At 25.0% G+C, this 20,976-nt stretch overlaps 3 protein-coding genes across 3 annotated transcripts in view; 1 reads left to right on the top strand and 2 right to left on the bottom strand.

Moving 5' to 3' along the window:
* LOC135924199 (uncharacterized) overlaps positions 1–13,742 on the bottom strand; it is a 33,413-nt gene extending 19,671 nt beyond the window's left edge. The window contains exon 1 of the mRNA XM_065459247.1: positions 13,693–13,742. The gene's annotated coding sequence lies outside the window, so the exon portion shown is untranslated. The remainder of the gene's footprint in view (positions 1–13,692) is intronic.
* LOC135923553 (titin-like) overlaps positions 1–20,976 on the top strand; it is a 156,430-nt gene that overhangs the window by 4,345 nt on the left and 131,109 nt on the right. The window contains exons 2-10 of the mRNA XM_065458360.1: positions 1,450–1,673; positions 3,084–3,943; positions 4,001–4,307; positions 4,355–4,497; positions 4,841–4,898; positions 6,529–6,689; positions 7,188–7,331; positions 8,140–8,391; positions 14,399–14,548. Coding sequence (XP_065314432.1) covers positions 1,474–1,673; positions 3,084–3,943; positions 4,001–4,307; positions 4,355–4,497; positions 4,841–4,898; positions 6,529–6,689; positions 7,188–7,331; positions 8,140–8,391; positions 14,399–14,548 — 2,275 coding nt within the window. The 5' untranslated portion in view covers positions 1,450–1,473. The remainder of the gene's footprint in view (positions 1–1,449; positions 1,674–3,083; positions 3,944–4,000; positions 4,308–4,354; positions 4,498–4,840; positions 4,899–6,528; positions 6,690–7,187; positions 7,332–8,139; positions 8,392–14,398; positions 14,549–20,976) is intronic.
* On the bottom strand, positions 17,764–19,469 carry LOC135923862 (zinc finger MYM-type protein 1-like). Its single transcript, XM_065458844.1, has 2 exons — positions 18,999–19,469; positions 17,764–18,906 (listed from the first exon to the last, which is right to left on the bottom strand). The coding sequence occupies exons 1-2, from the start codon at positions 19,297–19,299 to the stop codon at positions 18,188–18,190; spliced, it is 1,020 nt and encodes a 339-aa protein (XP_065314916.1). The 5' UTR covers positions 19,300–19,469; the 3' UTR covers positions 17,764–18,187.

Here is a 20,976-nt window from a genome sequence, read left to right as displayed (position 1 = left end):
ATCAAATTTTGAAAATCAATTGTTAAAAATAAATAAAAACTTATTATAAAAAGAACTTATCTTATAAATTATTTTTATCTACAGAGAAAAAAATAAACAAAAAGCAAATTTATATATAATATAGTATTTTTTTAAGTAAGCTATATGCGTTATTATATTTGAATAACGAGTAACGAGTTCCTTTTTTTCCCAAATGTAACGAGTATAGAGTAGCGCGTTTCTTTTTTTTAAGTAAGGTTTACAATATCAGATTTGATACATTAATGATATAGAGCAGTTATATTTATTATGATAATGTGATATTCGATCCATTTTTAAGGTTCAAATCAAATAGATTTCAGGTTGGTACTAAACCCACCAGCGGTTTTGTGAATTTCTATATTTCAATATATATACAAAATTGTCCAGTCGATTTATTATATTTAAATGAAGCCTTTTCTTATTATTCTATACATCCACCTAAATAATTAATGTTAGCCATAAAGTCTATCTATGTATTCAATAATGTTTCATTTCAAGAGACATGGAAATGATCAGAAAAATTTTAGATATAATTTAATATTTTTCTAATAATCTTACCATAAATTATAAAAAAAATCTAATGTGATATTTAATACAAAACGAGTCGTTTTATTAACAGTGCCCTATATTTATAAAAATATAAATTTATAATAAAATACTTATAAAACTTATTAAATTTTAGGAGGAGACAACGCAATAAAATTCAAATGCCATCTAAAAGCATTCCATGCATTTTAAATACACCACAACACAATTTAAGCCTTTATTACAAATTTTTAATATTTTAGCATTATATTTCTAAATTAAAAAATAAATAATTTTTCCAAGTAAATTTCATATAATTTTGAGTTACTGCGAAAAGAATTATATGAAATTTGATGAACTCACAATATGTAAAAAATCTATTTATTTTTCATTAATAAAATATTTCTTTCCCTGAACGGAAGATATATTTTATCTCCAAAGGAAGATTTAAATGACTTGAAATGGGTTGCGATTAATAAATTCATAGAACAAAAATTTCTTTAGGATAACAAAAGATTAGTGTTAATAAGACTAACATATAATAATAAAAAACAATGTGCATATGTTTTCAGAGATTTAACCATTACGAAAGACTTAATGGTAAAATCTATTAGAGTATTTTTAACTTATGAAAAGTTTGGTGGAAAAAATATTATTTTAGCCTTTTAAATGTAATGTGCATAAATAATTAGATCCGTTAAACTTGATTTAAAAATAAATTTTAAATACTATAAATTTTTAGAATCCTCATTAAAAGTGGGATGCGTGAAATAGAATTTATTAAATAATCGGAACCTAAACCAAATAAAAAATGAATATGATTCTTAACGAATGAGATAGACATGAACAATCACTATTTTTAAGATATTTTCTTGAATTAAATTATTGATTTTAATTTTTTAGAGAATTTGTTTATCGAACATAATTATGCGAATACTGGAAACGTGGTCTAATAATTATACAAGGCAGGTGACGAATTACCCTAACATAGAATGCTCTCAATTGCAGGATCAAACTTCATTTCCAAATGAATTTCCTTTTGATAAGAACATTACCACCATTATTCCAATACAAATTGCATCCATAAACATGGTAGGCAATCATACTATACCTATCCAGATAAATAAGTAGATTTGATTATTATATATTTTTGTATAAATTTTTTTAATTAGCTTCGTTTTTATTATCGTTCATATAAAATTTTAAAACATTTTTATCATCCGTAAAACGTAATTTGGAAATTTTTTTTAACTTTTATTTATTTAAAAGAAGTTAAAATTTTCATTTTTTTAGTTTCTCGGTCGGGTTTTAAATTTACAGACCAAGTCTGGCCCTATTTTTTTATAAAAATTTAACCCGGTCTGGTCCGGGTGTATAAAATTATTTTTATAAAATGGGTTTTAAAAAAATTTTTTTTAGCTCGATATAATATACGAATTTGGTAATTTACAGTTCGTTTTTCAGCGAATATAAATAAATCTAATAACTTTTGAAATTATCCTTATTCTTAAATGAAGATTATTACTCAATACCAAAGAAAAGGAGTACTTGGCGAAATGCGTTTTATTTTGTAATGTGGTATGGTTGATTGACTAAAAATAAAAATTATTATATAATTAGTCCACTAAATTAATAACTATTTTATTTACCTTGAATAACATATACAGTATATAAAGTACAAATTAAAATTATTTACATAAAAATAAAAATTATCAAAATTAGTGAATAATTTAAAAACAATTTTACTTTTCTTTTATTAACAAGTTAAGTATTTTCTAACGAGAGATATAATGGTTTTAAAATGTAAATTGGAATATGTGAAGTGCATAAATGTGATATATTACTCTATAATACAATTTTAAAATATTCGGTCCGGGTTTATAGAAAACAAAAATTTTAGGCCCGGGTTTATTAATAAAAAATTTGCGGCCTGAATATGCCCGCTTTTTTATAAGCGACCGTTCAACGCAAACATATCAATTTATGCTAATAAACGACAATTGTGAACGAATTTGTTTTTAAAAAATGTTTGTTTACAGCACTGGAAATTACTATATTAATTCTATTTATACTAGATACAAAATATTAAGATATTATTTGGAATTTTTTATATAAATGACAATGAACAAAATTACAGAATTTAATATTTCTAAAGTACAATCGAGCCCGCAATTAAATTTAACCAGTCTATTTTTAAGACAATAGGTGAGGCACTCCACAGGACCTGTAAATTTTATAATGATTTAAAGAAAATAAATTGCAGTAAATTCTAAAGTATTTTTCTTAAGATATTAACAAAAAATTCACGATAATCAGATTTAAACAATATACATTAAAAATAAACATATTATTGGGATTTTAATCATTTTATCTATAAAAAATTTAGAGCCTTATAAAATATTTGGTAATTTCTCAAATTTTTTTATAATTTAAAAAAAAACTTATTATTAATATTTTAATTAATAATTATATAATGAAATATGGATTATTTTAAAAACAAAATAAAAATATATTATGTTTTATTATGATTTATGCAGACAAGAACAGCCATACATAAAAAATTATACTAACGGTACCAAATTATCAAGAAATAATGTATCTAATTTCAATGAAAATAGTCTTAACAGTGATCTATATGAAATATCATCATTCGAACGTTTTGAAAGATTTGCAAAATCAGTTATAAATGACAGTAAATTGTCCTTTATCAAAGAAATTCCTAATTTTATATCCCTTGGAGATCTATTCCATTCTCGTGAATACTCAAATCCTTTTGATTTTAATAATAATGAACCAACAAAAGTTTTAAGAAGCTTTAATCCTAATTGTAGGAACAATATAAAACAGTCACACAATTTTAACCATATTGAACTTCATAACATGGATAGTAATACTAACAAGGCACCTCTCAAAATAAAGTTAGCTGAAAAAGTATTTCATGTAAATTCATTGCCAATAAGGATAAAGAATATTAAGAGATCATATTCAATGCGCAATAATTTCTTAAAAAATGGTGATAATTATCCATCCAATACAATTTTGAGTGATCATGTGCATAATTGCAAATTATTTCCTAATGCATCTCATGAATCGCCTAAACAATTCACTAAAGTTGCTCTCGATAATTTCAGATCAACCCCTACATCAGGAATAAGTATGTGCAAAGATTATGCTTCAAAAAGAAGTAAACACAATTGTAGAAAGCTCAGCACACTATCCTTAACTTCCTCAGATTTATCATCAATTGCTAATAATAATAATAATAATAATAATAATAATAATAATAATAATAATAATAATAATAGTCATAACAATAAATGCCAATGTGTGTTTCCAGATAGAAGTCTCGAAACGAAAATCAATGTTGATAGTTGCAAATCAAATCAAGAATTTTATAGTATACCTATAATATCTGATAATTCTGATATCAATAATATAAATCATTCCACTATAGATTTACCAAATATAAATCAACGCTCTTCAATAACGTCAACAAATTCGAATTTTAACGTGAAAAATTTTAATACTGAGGAAATGACTTCAACTAACGACGACTCAATTAACCATGAAAGAGGTTTTGCCATTAGATACAATAAAGGTAGTACTGTTATATTGAAAAGTCAAAATATTAAAAACTATCACGATATAAATGATCCAAATTGTAATGTAATATGGCTTAAAGACGGTATCAAGTTTTTTTCAAAATCAAACAAAGATAATCAAGAGGTGCTCATTGAAAATAGCAAAAATCCAAGATACAAGTATACTTTTGAATACATTTAAAGATTTAAAGCATACTTCTTAATAGGGTTGAAAATATCAACAATCATTCTGTTCTGATAATTATAGATACTGTGATTGAAGATTCAGGCATATATGAATGCTTTATTAATAAAAAAACGAATGATAATCAACATCCTGTGTCAAAACTATGGAAAATATTAATTGAAGGTATATCATAGGGTAAATGGGTAGTTTTTAAAATTTAAATCATCTACTTGTCCATGATTGATTTTACCTTGATTTTATGGTCTTGTCCAAGCTTGATTTGGGCTTAAGATAAAGCTAGGGTTCATTTTTTCTATATTTTGTCTAAACTAGATTTCGCCTATTAAGACATGATATGAGCTAAGGATAGTATTAAATTTAAAAAACATAGATAGCCCCATTATATAAAATATTTCTAAAATTAATTTTTAAATTGCATAAAATTTTATTTAAATTTCTTTAAAACATAGGTTATAAAATACCCAATTACCTACTAAAGTTCAATAACTTGTTATTATTTCTCTAGATAAAGACTTGACTGCAGAAGAAAACTTGCCCCAAATAGTTTTGCCAACTTTAAAAAAGTATAATAACGAAATAAAACTCTTAAATTCAAATTTTAAAATAATTAATATATCGGACAATTCATTTTAAGATTAACATTTTTCATCGGTAGGAAATTTCAAGATAGATTTTGTAAATATAAAAATTAAATATAAAGTGGTTAAATTAAAAATTTTCTAATGATAGTATTTGTTTATCAATTATCAAAATGAAATATTAAGATGGTTTTAAAAAATAATAAAGGTAACGAATATAGAAATATGACATTGAATTGAATATTTAAACATTTCAAGGTACAAATTAAATTTCAGAATATTAAATTTTTTCATATTTTATCATACTAAAATAAAATGTTGTAACTATTTACACCATCATCGGCTATAAATTTATTTATATGACCTTAAAATTACTTAATTAATCATATTTGGCTAAATTATGTCGTTGATTTAAAATGCTTTTTCTAGTTACTTTTACTTTTTTAATAAATTTTATTATTAACTTATTATATAATATAACATTATAGAAAAATATAAATTGATGATTATCATAATTTCGAAATCTAATATAGATTTTAAAACAAGTTTTTGTTTTTAATGTATATATTTTTATCCAACATTTATTTCTCTATCATATATATATATCTAAATTTAAAGCCATTTGAGACATTTAAACATTCTAGTAGCAATTTCCTAAATTATAACTTTTTTATAAGGATGCAGCGCTGAAACTAAATTATTATTTGTATTAGATGCTTAAAAAAAATAAAAGAATGGACTTATTTGAATTTTATCTGGGTGTGTGTTAAAATATTTTTATAAATAATGGGAGGGCGGGTAAAAATTTTTAGACTAAAGAGCAGGCGGGTAATGAATTATAGACTAAAGGGCGGGCGAATATATATTTTTAAAAACTATGGGGGTGGGGTTGGCCGAGCGGGTTAAAATTTTCTAAAATTATTTGACAGGCGGGCCGGTCCATTGCAGACCTCTAATATAGATACCCTAAAAAGAGTTAATTATTTGCATAAAAATATGAATAAAATAAAAGTTATATTCAATAGAATCGTAGTTATAAAATGGAAGGAGCAAATCTTTATATTATCAACGAAGATATCATCCTTTATAATAATTTATTTTTAAAACCTTTAGTAAATTAAAATGATAAAATAAATGGGCGAAAAAGATTCTGGAGGCATTTTTAATCCTCTTTATCAAAGTCGAAATCAGCCTTAATTATATATCTGGAATATTTCGCAATTAATATGAAAATTTATTTATTTGTGCGATATAAAAAAAATTCTTTAATTGTTATGATATTTTTTAATGTAATAATAATTATAAAATTTATTGTAAAAAATATTTAATACTTATTTATAAATGTGTAGCCATTTAGGCCTACAAGAGGATTTGGAAACAACCTCATCTTTTAAGACTCAAATATTGAGTTTCCAAATTAAGCATCCACTTTCCGATGGTGCCCTTTACTAAGCATTTGAGTAATCCAAACTCATTAGTTTAATTTTCTGCTTTCATGAAGGTATCATTATTTTAACCGTTTTCCTAAATTTATTGTATTATCATGCCTATGGCATATTATATTTATAGAAAACTAATCCTATAAAAATTATATAGTGAAGTATATTATATCTAGGATTAGGAATACTGAAAGAACTATCCCTATTATAATAGATGCCGAATCCCCGATACAAGATTGTTCATTAAAGCAAAGTAAAAGAATGACGATCAAATTCGAAGGAAAAACCGAAAATTTTGTAATTGAATGGACCCACAACCTACAACAATTAGTTACTAGTTAAGCCATATAATTAATAAGCATGTTGATTTTCAATCGAATTTTTTTAAATCAAAATGACTAAATTAAATAGTAAAATATTAGCATCTTAACAAACCTACCTGTTTTTATTAATATGAATAAATTTTATTATATAAATAACGAGTTATTTGTATCAATGTTAATTAAGAAATCTGTTTTTAATAGATTTTTTTTAATCTTTAATAGTTTTTTCTAAAATGTGGAATATATTTGAGCTTTAAGTACTACTTTGGATATACCATTTGCTTAACAGTTTGAGTTCATAATTATACTTATAATAAAATAAGAGATTTGAATTTATATATTTCTCCAAATCAAAAACAATAATATCTAATCTAAGTTTTTTTAAATTCTAAATTAATTATATAGAAAGTTTCAAATAAACAGATACGTAAATCTTAAAATTTAATTATTGTTGTTTAGTCTTTTTCATTGAATATTATACTTTGGATTAACCTATTGTATTGAATTAATAGATGAACAAGCTCGCATCGAAATAAACGATAACTATACCGCAGTCTTCATAAGTTGTGTTGGCATAAATGATTGTGGTTTATACACTTGCAAATTGACTAATAATTATGGTTCAAATTACAACACTACACTATTAAATATCAAAGGTTAATACTTTGATAGCCTAATTTTTAATTTGATAGTTTAGGTTAAGTTTAATCCTATAATAAATCGAAATTTTATAATTGTTATTTTAAATTCATCTAAACAAATGCCACTACTTTATAGATTATTCCATAATTTCTTTAATAATTAGAATAATATAATTAATCACTCATGTAATGGTGTCAATATTATTTATTTACTTTATATGTATGAAAATGGCCTATATGCTAAAAAAATAAATAAAATTTTTTACTTCAAAAATAATAAGGTAGCAAAATTTCCGTTTTATTTTCAAAAGATTTAAAAATTTATTAATTTCATAGTGCTGAATTTTTAATTCATTTATGTTTCACGCGAATAAGTTATTTATTCCCAAGCTCAATGATATAGAAAATGTTGAGAATTTAACAAATTTAAAAAAAAAGCAGAAAATGAGATCTAATAATATTCGAAAGTTAGGTTCTGTACCACAGGCAGCTAAATGTGAGTCAAATTTTGACTTTAGACCCAATGGGTTTCAGGATAAAGATATTCAATTTATCTTTCCTTTATTTAGAAATCAAACTTACGACAGGTATATCAAAAAACAATGGCAAACATTTGTGCTTAAAAATGTTAACGATCTTGGAAGAGATAATGCAAAATATGAATATCAAAAAAATTTGAATCAGAAAACATACGAGTTTCAAAACAATTCGGTTAAATCTCTACAACAACATTATTTTAAGGATTTAAGCATTTTCTCTAAAAGCAAAGCCTTTTTAATTTATCCTAAATATAAAAAATCCTTTCAAAATTTTACTAATTTAGACGAAAATCAAGCTCAAGCCGAAGCCATTCTAGAAAAAATTAATTTTACGCCTAAATTTAGTAAACATTTTGTCAATCCCTCAAATTCTTGGTTGTACTTTTGCGAAGGAGATTCTATTCATTTGGAGGCCAAAATCGATTTTTTAAATATGGATGGCCAATTACTAGACTATTATAAAGAACAACACCTGACTAAGGAAAATAAATATTATTTCATGGAATGGTCACACAATGGAAATATAATAAATAAAGGTGAATTTTATTCATAATTATTTTAACATTCATCTCTAGAATATATTTAAAGGATATATATTAAATTTAGAAATATATATTTGTTTATGAATTCCCCTAAATCCTTGCTGAGAACAGTTGAATGCAATTGGTTTCAAATATATTTCTCCACCTAATTTGCAAACTAGTTAATAGTCTAGCTAGTTTTAGGTAAGTTAAGCTATAATCTATATTAATTGTTTTATGTACCATTATATTGTTTACTTTCCACTTTAATGTGTTTTATATAGAAAGAATAGGATAGTAAAACCGTCTTTTTTAAGCTCCCTTTAACATATGGTAATTTTCTTAAGGTGAGTGATTTATGAATGACTCCTACCTAGAAATAATCTGAAATTTATATAATTAAAGCTTGGCTTCCATGAGTCATCTAACTATTCTAATTCATTCTGATCAAAAATGCGTTTAAGAATTTAATAAATCGCTTCTACTCTTATACCGGTAGTTTGTTTAACCAAGCATAATTTCTCAACGAAACCTATCATCCTCTATAGTATTCTTTTACGAGAAGGTTTTATTAGTTTTTAAGCCAGTTTCTATATTTTAATCATATATACGCAACGCAATGTCCCTTGTCCATAAAATATTGCTCTTAAGTTCTCGGTATTTTGGTCACTTTTAGTAAATGTACTGAGAAAAGAGATAGTTAAAATAATCAAAGTGATTTACTACGTTAATATCAATAAGGAAGGATCCAACTATAGAAATATTTTTTTGTGACCTTTTACATCAGACTTATTATAATTATGTACAAGCCGATTCCCCATATACTCTTTTTAGCAGAGTTCCTTAAACTCCTTTCTCAATTAAATCATATACATAAATTCATTTACATAAGTGGTTTAAACCTAAGTTTTTTAATGAAGAACTCAATTGTCAATAAAAAATTTGTTAATAAATATTAATTAATTAATTTTTGTAGTTATCATTTATTGATTATCTGCAGTTAGTGTTATATTTTATTTCCTTTATATTGTGCAAATTTTTATCAGTGGCTAAATTATATGATTTTGAGTGATGAAGGCAAAGATACTAATTAATAAGAAGAAAATAAAAAGGATGAAGATATTATGTTCAATTACAAAATTCATTTCAATGTAAAAGATAATTTTAATATCTGCAAATATTGTTCAACTTTTTAAAAAAATATATTCATTAAATAGAAATATATTTCATATTCGTATTCATTTTTTAGAATTTCAAATATTTATATTTTTAAAAAAGTTAAATTATTAAATTGAAAATAACATTTTCTAGTCAAAAATAAGATATTCTTAATAATAGCTTAATTTCAAATGGTTATGGTATGGGAGAAAATAACAGATAATGAATATATATTGAGGAATTAATAGCAATATTTATTGCATTTGTAAATAACACATTGCACTATGGCCAATATAAAAACGTTTCTCTATAAGTGTAACAGATCTAGATGGATCAAATTTGAAGAAGGAAAGATACATCATTTATATAAAATACTTTCCGTATCCGCACTTATCAGAACGCAGCGTCTTACTGAGGAAAAAATTGAATGCAATAACTGTTTTCTTCCAACTAAAGGATTAAAATTCTTATACGTTTCTAACACCTTTCTGGTGAATGTTAAAAGTCCTTATATAATAATGTTCTTCATATAATATAAATTCAACTCTGGAATCAGAAAGTAAGATAAATATTTTGTATATTTCTGAAACGGATTTGATATTAAATTACGATCTCACCTCCAATAGAATTAAATTGATAATTTAAAGCTCAATTGACCTTAAAAATATTTTACTCAAGTATAAGCTATCATCTGATCAGCGCACCTCAGATCAAGTATCTACCTCTGAAATACTATGCCATTTAAAAAAATAACAATTTATATATATTGACAATATGGATTTTGGTTAGTTTTAATATAACATAAACCCATCTTTCAACTGTCATCATTTGCTTAGATTAAACGTTAGTAATTGTGTTTACCTCAATAGTACATTTCATCCACTTTATTTTATATAAGTCAGTAATATATTCCTTATGACCAACTTTACACTATTTAAAATAATACTTGCTTTAAGCCTAAAAGTTAGATTTAAGATCCCATCATCTTTTAAAGTAATTAAGTGAAAGTGACTATTGTTCGTCCAACGTATTCCAAGTGTATCCCTACTTCTCTACTTATCAGTTATCTCTATCCTTTGAAAATTTTAAGCATTATAGATTTAGCGAAAATTGGTCACTTCTTTTATCAACAAAACCAATATTATACATACATATATATACTAGCCTGCTATAATGGAATAAACATGAAGAACCAACCTCGTCTGAAAATTCCAGGCTCTCTCATCATCGCCAAATAGACCACTTTCTCTGACTTACCAGTTTGTACCTAATGACAGTGCTCATCCTATTAAAATAAAATTTCTCATTCCCATGACGAATATTCAAGTAAAAATACCACAAATCGGGTGATAGATATTACTACACTACATTGCTATATCTAAGAATGAATAAATGACTGAGCAGGAAATACATGGTACCGTTAGCCTAATATTGTTGATATACCACCCAGCGTTCAGTACATAGTTAGCCAAAACAAGAGAGAAGTTAAAAATAGATAGTTCGGGCAGCTTAACGGATGTAATGGGTTGGTAATAATTGAAGCCTGCATTATATTGTTACATTAAATCAATTTGTGATAGGCAAAAGAGTTTGATCCAAAATCAAATATAATGGTTTTTGTTAAGATTTTTCAAGCATGGCTTAAACAAAAATGAGAAGAAGTGATAGCAAATAATATACTTTTATATATTTTGAAAACACATAGGTTGAAAGTTCGAACAGAACTCCGCATAGGAATATAAATTCATTTGGTATAATTATAACAAAGATATATTAATATATATTAATTTTTTTAAATATTATTCCTTATTTAATGTACTGTTTAATGATGAATTAATTATATAATAGTCAGCTAAGCAGGATTCAGAATTCGTCACCACCAATCGATATTTGATAAAATCCGTCATGTATCAAGACAAAGTTTATTTTAACTTATGTATTACCTTCATTGAATAATTATTTCAATAATTATCGATCTAAACCAAGATATATTTATTATCCTAGCCTTGCTTCTATATAGAATAATATCACACTCCTTTCAAAAGATCACGAACTTTAAAGGCATAATTAATATGTGAAATACCGATATTTTGTTACTCAATGCCAGGCAATACCAGTATAGACTAGTGTCAATTATACACATCAGGAAGAATACTCTCGATATATTAATATAAAATGCATCTAGTTTTAAAATATAGAGGAACAAACTTGAGGAAATAAAAAATCTAATTTCGGAAAGAATTCATTTTTTTACTCAGTTACTAGCGGAAGAATCTAAATTTTTATATTTCCAGATATTTCTTAAATTTTCCATAATTAGCTAGTTTTAAATCTTTCATATTAAATCTACAATTGCATAAAAGAAAACTAAGCAAAGATTGCTAAGAAGATAATATATATAGAAAAATTCTATCTCAACATATTAATTTTGTTTAAAACAAGCAAGAATATGATTAGTTAGAATGCAGCAGAATGATAATATTTTTAAGGAAGATTATTATAAAGAAGAAAAATCAAATATTATCAATTGTAAACTTTTGAATTTTTGATAATTAAACTAAAATGATCCATATTTGGATTTTTTATTTATTATTCATGGGGCTACATATTTATAAATACCGATAAATAAAATTTTATGGGGCGCATCAGATGGTTATAAAGTTTTTTGTTATAGATTCATAAAATTTAATCTTCTGTTTATTACAACTCATGCAATAGCTTTAGCCAGTTTGTCATGGGGAGGGGAGTTAGGATTTTTTTATCCTAAAATATATCAATAAAAAATTTAGGAAAAAAATATAATCTAAAATTTACCGAGATTGAAGTATATAACTCGAATAAAAAAATTAGGATATGGACCCTAGAGAAAATCTCTACAGGCTCTGGTGCTTATTAATTCTTCAATCAGTTTCCCCAGCCTCAAAACAAAGTTAAACAAAATAAAAATTATGACATCACATCAGTGTAAAGCTGTTGAAACACTAATTCTGAAGCTTTTATCAATATTTAATGCTTATTTAGTACATTTTAGTACCTTAATCCGTTTAGTGGACATTTAATTAAAAATAAGAAAATATGGGCAACATACCAGAACAGAAAATACAGAAGAACTAAAAACGATTGTAATAAATATTATTTTTATAAAAAAAATTATAAATAAAAAATATTTTTTTTCTTTATTAAAATAAATTATTTTTTTATTACAATCAAAAGGTAAATTTAAACAATTGGTAAATATTTATACATTCAATTGAATGAAATTCATTGTAAACTATATATTTTTTTTTTACTAAATCATTATAAAAAATTAACTTTTTATTGAAATTTAAAATGTAATTAAATTTATTCCTAACTTCATATTTTTGGAATCTTAAATAAAAATCAAAAGATAAATACAATTAAATCATTTATAAACTTTAATAAAATAGGAAATTTGTATACATTTATAAAAAAATAAGTTAAAAATTATTTTACGTGATACGTGATATATAGCGCTTTTGCCCTCTAGTGTTGAAAAACAAAACTACGCTAGGTTTTACTCATTTCCATCTAATTGGAACTAATTTAATTTGGAAGTAAAAGTAAAAAGATGAGGAGCCCTCCAAACGTTGAACAAGCCGTATGTACTTGTACGCGCAATATTTCAAAAAATGTTGCTTAAAAGTTAAAGGCTTAATAAAAAAGGGTGGGATTTACATTATATTTCCAGCTTAATGATGTCATTATAGAATATATCGTATTTGTTTATAAAAATTCTTTATTAAATTAGCAAATTAATCTGCCCACGTCAGGATAAGTGTTCCTAAAAAATAATTTATTTATCTTAAAAAAAAATTTATTTCAGTTAAATTATTTTGCGTTTTAATTTAATCTCTTAGAATATTAGATGAAAAAAAATGCTATTATTTAATATTCAACCATTTTATTCCGAAATTTATAAATCAAATAGGAATATAATTCGATTTGATTTTCTGGAGGCCTAAAGAAAATGCGCGCACATAGCACGTTTTCTCTAGCGGTAGCTTCGTTACTTTAAAATTTAGTAGCAGAAGTGTAAAAAAGTAGTAAAATAAACATGTAGTTATTTGGGAAATGATATCACAGATTAGTTACGGTGCAAAAAAATTGATTTGATAGAATTAATAATAAAATAGATACCTTCTCAAGTTCTAGGAGTGAGAGCCTTCTTGGGGGATGCCTCGTTTTATAACATCTTTAAGAAGCGTTCATTTTTCGAAAAAGAGGGAATGATTTTTCTTATAATTTCTATCCAATTTAATTTAAAAATAATAAAATTTAATTTAAAAACTTTTTTGAGAAATAAATGAATATTTATTCATACATAATCAAATTGTTTTATAATGTTTTCACGCACTTTTTGAATGGAAGAAAAAGAAAAATTATTGACTGATTTTATAGAAATCAAGAAAGGAATCAATTTAAAAATTCAAAAAGCATAATTTTAATTTTACCATAAAATATTTTCTAAGGGTGTAAGTGGCTAGGAGGGTTGTCATCTCTAAAACCTCCTTGAATATGCCATTAATATTAAAATATAGATGCTAAGATCTATTATTTATTTTGATATTATCATTTTCAATAGCGTTGTTAGGAGGGGATATAGGCGCTCACACCCCTGAAAACTTTGGAGAGGCCCCTGAAATATTTTTTTAGTTTTGTGATAGTTTTTTTTAGATATAATTTTCTATTTAGATAGAATTAACTTATTTTTCGCTAATTTTGGAAGTTTAAAATAATTCAAGTTTATAAAGCTAGTAACACCACGGAATTTATTTATTATTGTAAATTACTTTCAATAATTTTCAAAACTCTAATATTATATTAATTAAAATCAATGAAACAGAAGATATCAAGCATTTCCAAGTTCTAAATTATATGGGAATAGTTGTGGTAGATTTTAAAAATGTCAATCCACAAATCAACGGAACCTTCAAATGTCGCATTTGGAATGAATTAGGAGAAGACGAGTCTATTTTTATCATCAATTGTTCAAGTATACGTATTATATTTTTATTATAAGTAAAGTAATATTGAGTGAAAAAAATGGAGTATTTTGTATTGTAATAGATGGATAACTATAGTAAATTATAGTATATGTATAATAAGCACATATATATAACTTCCATCACAATATTTCTATATAACCTATTTAAAGTAATTAATATATCCTACATATGCACTAATAGATAATCAGTAAAAAAATCACCCTGCCGCGGTGTATTTCGTCCCTGCTTTTATAAATTGGGCTATTTTACCCCCTGGCCCGGTTTGAATTTTTGAAATTAAGTTATTTTAAATAATCTTGAATGCATTTTATAAATTTTAATGAACGGTAAATGATCCATTATCTTTTTTTCCAACTATATTATATATTATTAAAGTTATATGAATTGTCTGGTCGAGCCTGCAGACCGCAAATAAAAATATTGAGTCATTATTGAATCTATAAACTTGTAGAAAATTTTCCTGAGGTATAAGATGTAGGCACTGATCTCAAAAATAATTTTGGTTTTACACCTTTTTAAGGTGTCAATTTTTTGAGCGATATTAAAAAGCTGAATATTTCAAATTTGAGGGGGGGGGGGTATAAATATTGAAAGGGTTTATTTTATAAATTTTTAATCCATTTTTTTAACGAGAAAAATATAGAAACTATTGTTACAAATATTTTATTTCCATATTGCAGTAATGCATTTTAACGATGGTGTTAATAAAAAATTAGATATATTTATCTATGCATATAGAGATAGCATCCTATTTTAAAAAGGATTTAGGGCTTTCAAATTCAGGAACAGGGCTATGCTTTACTGTCCTGAATTCTTATCAAGAGCGCGATTTTTAATTTTAAAATACCTTATTTTGTCGAAATCGTATTCCAACATTAATAACTTGTTGAAATCAAAAGGCAAACCTTAATAAAATTAAAAACACTTTCGATTTTAATAAATAGTATCTTAATTCTTTATAATTCTTTTATTGTAGGTTTAAATTTAAAAAGATAAATATTTTTTTCAAAATTTTAATCGTATGGGAACGAGTAAGCCATAGTGGGCCTCTGCATGGGGATGTTTTGGGAATCAAAAATTTAAATATTTTTGGAATAAAAATTAAATATTATTTTAAAAAGATTTATTTAATTATAAGCCTTCAATATTCCTATGGGGTATATGAGCCAGGCTTGCTAGAATTGATATTATATTAAAACACTTAATTATTATGTCGAAAATCTTCAGAAGCCTCATCAAATATATCTTAAATTCCAAATTTCATATATTTTGGTTGAGTAGTTTTTAAGATATAAGCATTTTGTGAGTGATTGGGGTTTGTGAGGCACCAAAAGTGTACATACAAATACGTAATTATTTTGGAAAAAATGATTATAATTATCTCATTTGTCAAATTATTTCTAATTATGATTTTTACCTGATAGTAAATATATTATATTATTTAAAATGTAATTTCATTTTTCATATATTTGAGTTGAATTTGAAAAAATAACATCATTATCATATCCAAAGACAGACAGAAAAAGTTGTCATAATGCTATCAACTTTCCACGATAATAAAATGATACAAATGACCTATGAAAACCTGAAATTAAAACATTTTATAATATAACTAAAGGTAGGTTAGATATGGTTTATTGAATGACAAAAAATTATTCAATTTTTAGAACGTCAAATCGATGGCCCTAAAATTTTTTACACATATCTAAACATAATATCTATTAATTGACATATAACAAACACAAAAATATCCAATATAAGATGTAATTTCATATAAAAAAATTATGCATGGAACTTATGAAGCCTTATTTAGAAGTATATAACAAAAATTCTCATATTGCCCTGACTTTTGAAAAAATATATTTCCAATTATCCACTCAAGAGGAAGGTGTAGTATGTGTCATAGAAGTAAGGCTAAGAAGACGAAATATTTTTGCCAAATATGTGATTTTTACATGTCAGAATTAACATATTTCAAAGTTCTATATTCTTTTATGTCCGAATGTAATAGTGTAAATCTTGTTTTATATTGAAGAATAAATATCAAAATAAAGAATTATAATGATGATGATAGATAAATTATTTTTTTGAAAATTTAATATTTGAAATAATAAAAAAGTAAGCTTTTTAGGAAGTTTTGCACAAATTATATTTATCCTCATCACAGTGGCGTAGCCAGGAATGATCCATGGGGGGGGGGGGGGGGTTTGAATTTTTTTTTGATGTATTATAATGATGATGATAGATAAATTATTTTTTTGAAAATTTAATATTTGAAATAATAAAAAAGTAAGCTTTTTAGGAAGTTTTGCACAAATTATATTTATCCTCATCACAGTGGCGTAGCCAGGATTGATCCATGGGGGGGGGGGGGTTGAAAATTTTTTGGGGGCTTCGCCCCCAAACCCCTTATCAAAATTTGCCAATATTTTGTGTATTATACCCAGGCCAGCATAAATATTAAAAAATATTAGAATTAAAATTTTTGTCAAATTTACAATTAATAAGCGACTGAAAGCATTATTTTGAAAATGTTATCAATGTTTAGTAAATTGTATATTAATTCAATCTATTCGATGTAAAAAAAATTTGCCTCCCCCCAAACCTTCCAATTTTATGATCAACTCAATATATCATATTCTATGTTAAAAATAATTATTTTAATTAAATTTTTGCATATAACAATATTTTGCAGAGATTTTATTTATTATTAACTTTATTTATTTAACTATGTATTTATTTTAATAATATATAAAAAAATAAATTTCAAAATATATAAATTTTATACAGATTATTATATTAAAAATTGAATTTAAATAACTATATTTTAAAAAAATAAAATTGCAATAAAATATGTAATTCTTGCTAAAAAAATACAATTTAACAATTTTATTTAGTATAAACCCTTTATTTAACTATGTGTTTATTTTATATACAAAAAATAAATTTCAAAATTAGAAATTTTATACAATTACTTTTTTAAAAATTGATTGTAAATATCTATATTTTAAAAAAATAAAATTACAATAAAATATAAGTAATTCTTGTATGCAATTTAAAAAAATATAATTTAACAGTTATATTTAATACAAATGAGTATATTATATAAATAATTCTTATTGTAGGTGCAATACTATTATTAAATATAGTATAAAAATATCATGACTAAAAATTCATTATAATTAAGTTTTACATATAAAAATTTTATGACTAAGAAAATATTACAATTATATGATTTGAATTTATAAAGAGAGGTCTACTTTTCTCTGAGATTTGGCTAATTCATCTAGAATCAAATTTTTATCTAGAATAATCTCCTTATAAATATTTAATAGGGCTAATCCATTTAAACGATTTTCACCGGTGCTATTTCTTAAATAGGTTTTTAACCTTTTCAAAGTTGAAAAAGACCTTTCATTAGTGCAAGTACTAATCGGTAAAGTAGCTAAAATAAAAAACAATGTTTTGATATTGGGCAGGGAATCTAAAGTGCAATTACACATGGAAAGGGCCTGCAAAGCATTTTTTGGTCTCAAAGAGTACTCTATTCTGCCAAGATTTTTATACCAAAATTCGACATCACAAAGTAACTTATCATACGACCCTAATAAATCATCAGAATAAAATTATAAGATGTTCTTAATATCCTCTCGCGTTTCAAGTGTAATCAACAATTTAGACTCAACCGGCAAAAGAAAATAAAAGCTTTTTAAAATAAAATTGTGACTTATAAATCTTTCCTTTAATTGAAATAAAAATGTATCAATAAGTGGAATAAAAATGTTAATTTTATAAAAATCCTCAATCGTAGATGCATCAATATTTGAGCGATTGGATTGTCTAGAAACTACTCTAGGTTTAAAAATTTCAATCCCAAACATATTAGCGATCTCCTTTACTTTCTCATATATTTCGTGAAATTTTTCATCCACATTATCTCTGATATTTGTTAATATTTCAACAATATCCTTTGCCCTATTCATAACCTCCGTTAAATCCAAATCAATTTTTTGTAACATTTTGCTAAAATCATATGTATAATTAAATAAAAAATAAACACATTGAATTGAAATTAAAAATTGAGGCTTCGTAATAGCCTGTAAAAGATTTTCCGCATCTGCGGAATCTTTTTCTTTGCGTAATATGTATGATTCCAGTGCTGCAAAAATAACCTCATATAACTTGATGAAAACCTTCACCGATTGTTGTCTTTCAATGAATCTTGTGGGACAAAATCTTTTTAATTTTTTTTTTGAATTTTTTGAATCAATTTCATCGAACGTTTGGGTAAAAATCTCCCTCTTCTTGGGTGGGGTAAAGAAGTCACAAACCGACGATATTGTTTCTAAATTTTGAAAAATATATAAAAATTATATAAAGATATCTATAATACATAATAAAATCTAATAAATTTCAATTAAATCAAAATCTTTTTACGTAAACTGTTCCGGATGTCTCTAATTTCACATGCCTCAGTTATCATCAAATTCAGGCAATGTGAACTGCAGTGAACATAAAGAGCTGTGCTATAAAGCTCTCTAATTCTTGACTGGACCCCTTTAACATGGCCACTCATCGAGGGAGCTCCATCGTACCCTTGGCCTCTCAGTAGATTTAAATTTAAATCCAGGTTTTGAAGTGATTTAATAATTTGATTAGCAATCGTTTCTGACTTAGTGTCAGGTAATTCAATAAATTGAACAAATAGTTCCTTCATTTTATAATTACCTGATTCCATATCAATAAACCTTATTGCTATGGATAGTTGTTCAATATTACCAATATTGGAAGTTTCATCCGCCAAAACACTAAAAAATGGTGATGCTTTGACTTTTGAAGAAACTTCCTTTAATATACACTGATTGCATATTGATATTATTTCATTTTGAATAGTGGGACTTAGGTAAGTAGCATTTTTAAGGAGCTTTCAAAAAGCTTTAGGTAGTTGTCATTATTATTACATAAAAATTTCAATAATTCCTTGAAATTTCCTTCATTGTGAGAAGGGGATGTAAGTGTTAGGGGGCCAGGAGATATCCTATGAGCTCTTAACGCCAAGCCCTGCCTCCCTAACCAAATGATAGCATCAATAATTATAATTATTCTTGATCGATTTTTTGTAACAATATCAAAATTTTTTTTATTCAATACATTGGATATTGATATCTTTTGATTCATTGAGATTTCTTTTAAAGAATCCATTATCTCACAGGAATTAAGATGATATTTATTTTTTTGATGATAATTAAAATTTTCGAGCGCATCTTTCCATCTTGTGTACACCTGACTTACCAATGTTTTGAGTTTTTGTAACCCATTTCCAGCATATCTTGGGGAAAATATGAGGCAAACTTTACAAAATGCGCCCTTTTCATCTGCTGAGTAAGCAAGCCACTAATATTTGTTAAGCCAGGATGCTTGAAAGGTTAAATTTCTTTTGCCCAAGGGCAATGGAAATTTATAACATTTGTCAGGTATCCAAATATTTTCAACAGCTAACAATTTTTCATTATCATTTTTAAAATGAAAATTTAAGTAAAGTGAAACATCTTTTTGAGAACGGTGTGGTGTTTCTATATTTTTTTTTAGATTTTAAATGATATATTTCAATATGAATTTCAATGTTAGGAGCTGAGCAGTACAAGAAAAAAATCTGGATTATAAAAAATGTATCTCAGATAGATATCAAAGTTTCTTAATAAAAATTTAAAGACAGATACAAGTAGAAGGAAATTACTATAGAATATCATTACCAATTTTAATTAATATTTTTATATTTGTAGGATGATTTACACTCATGGAAGTGAAGAAGGTAGTAATATTTAAATTATGAAAATAAGTTCCTAAATATTATAAGCTGCCCAAGATTGTATATACAAAAGATTTTAAGAAAATAATTATGTTCTTCACAAATAAATAATAAAAACTGTATTTTATAAACTATTCTAGTTTAATTGGTAATGATAAATCATCTGTATATAAGATTCATTTTTTCACAACAAATCTGTATCTAGATTATTTTTCTGGAGGGCCTGCCCAACTCTGTTTGTATTGTAGATACAAGTTTTCAATACTGCTCAACTCTGTTTGACTTATAATGTACTACCTTTTGCAAAATAACACAAAAAAATGACTAACTTTAAAATTATAACTAAATATCGTACATTGCAAAATTTTAATAACTCAAAATAAAAATAGTATAATTTACAAATAAAAAAAAATGGAATTAAAATAAATACTATACCATCATTTGATGATTTTCCAGCCAAATCAACTGATAGCTCACATGCTTTTGTAACATAATGTTTCTATTTTTAATTAAAAAATATTAGAAATTATAAATAATTTAGAATATATACCATCATTTGATGATTTTGTAGCTAACTCATCATTGGTTTTCCCATGGAGATGGAGT

Source organism: Gordionus sp. m RMFG-2023, chromosome 2, assembly GCF_954871325.1.
Source record: "Gordionus sp. m RMFG-2023 chromosome 2, tfGorSpeb1-WG-v2, whole genome shotgun sequence".
Classification (NCBI taxonomy): Eukaryota; Metazoa; Nematomorpha; class Gordioida; order Chordodea; family Parachordodidae; genus Gordionus; species Gordionus sp. m RMFG-2023.
This window is presented reverse-complemented; position numbering and strand designations above follow the sequence as displayed.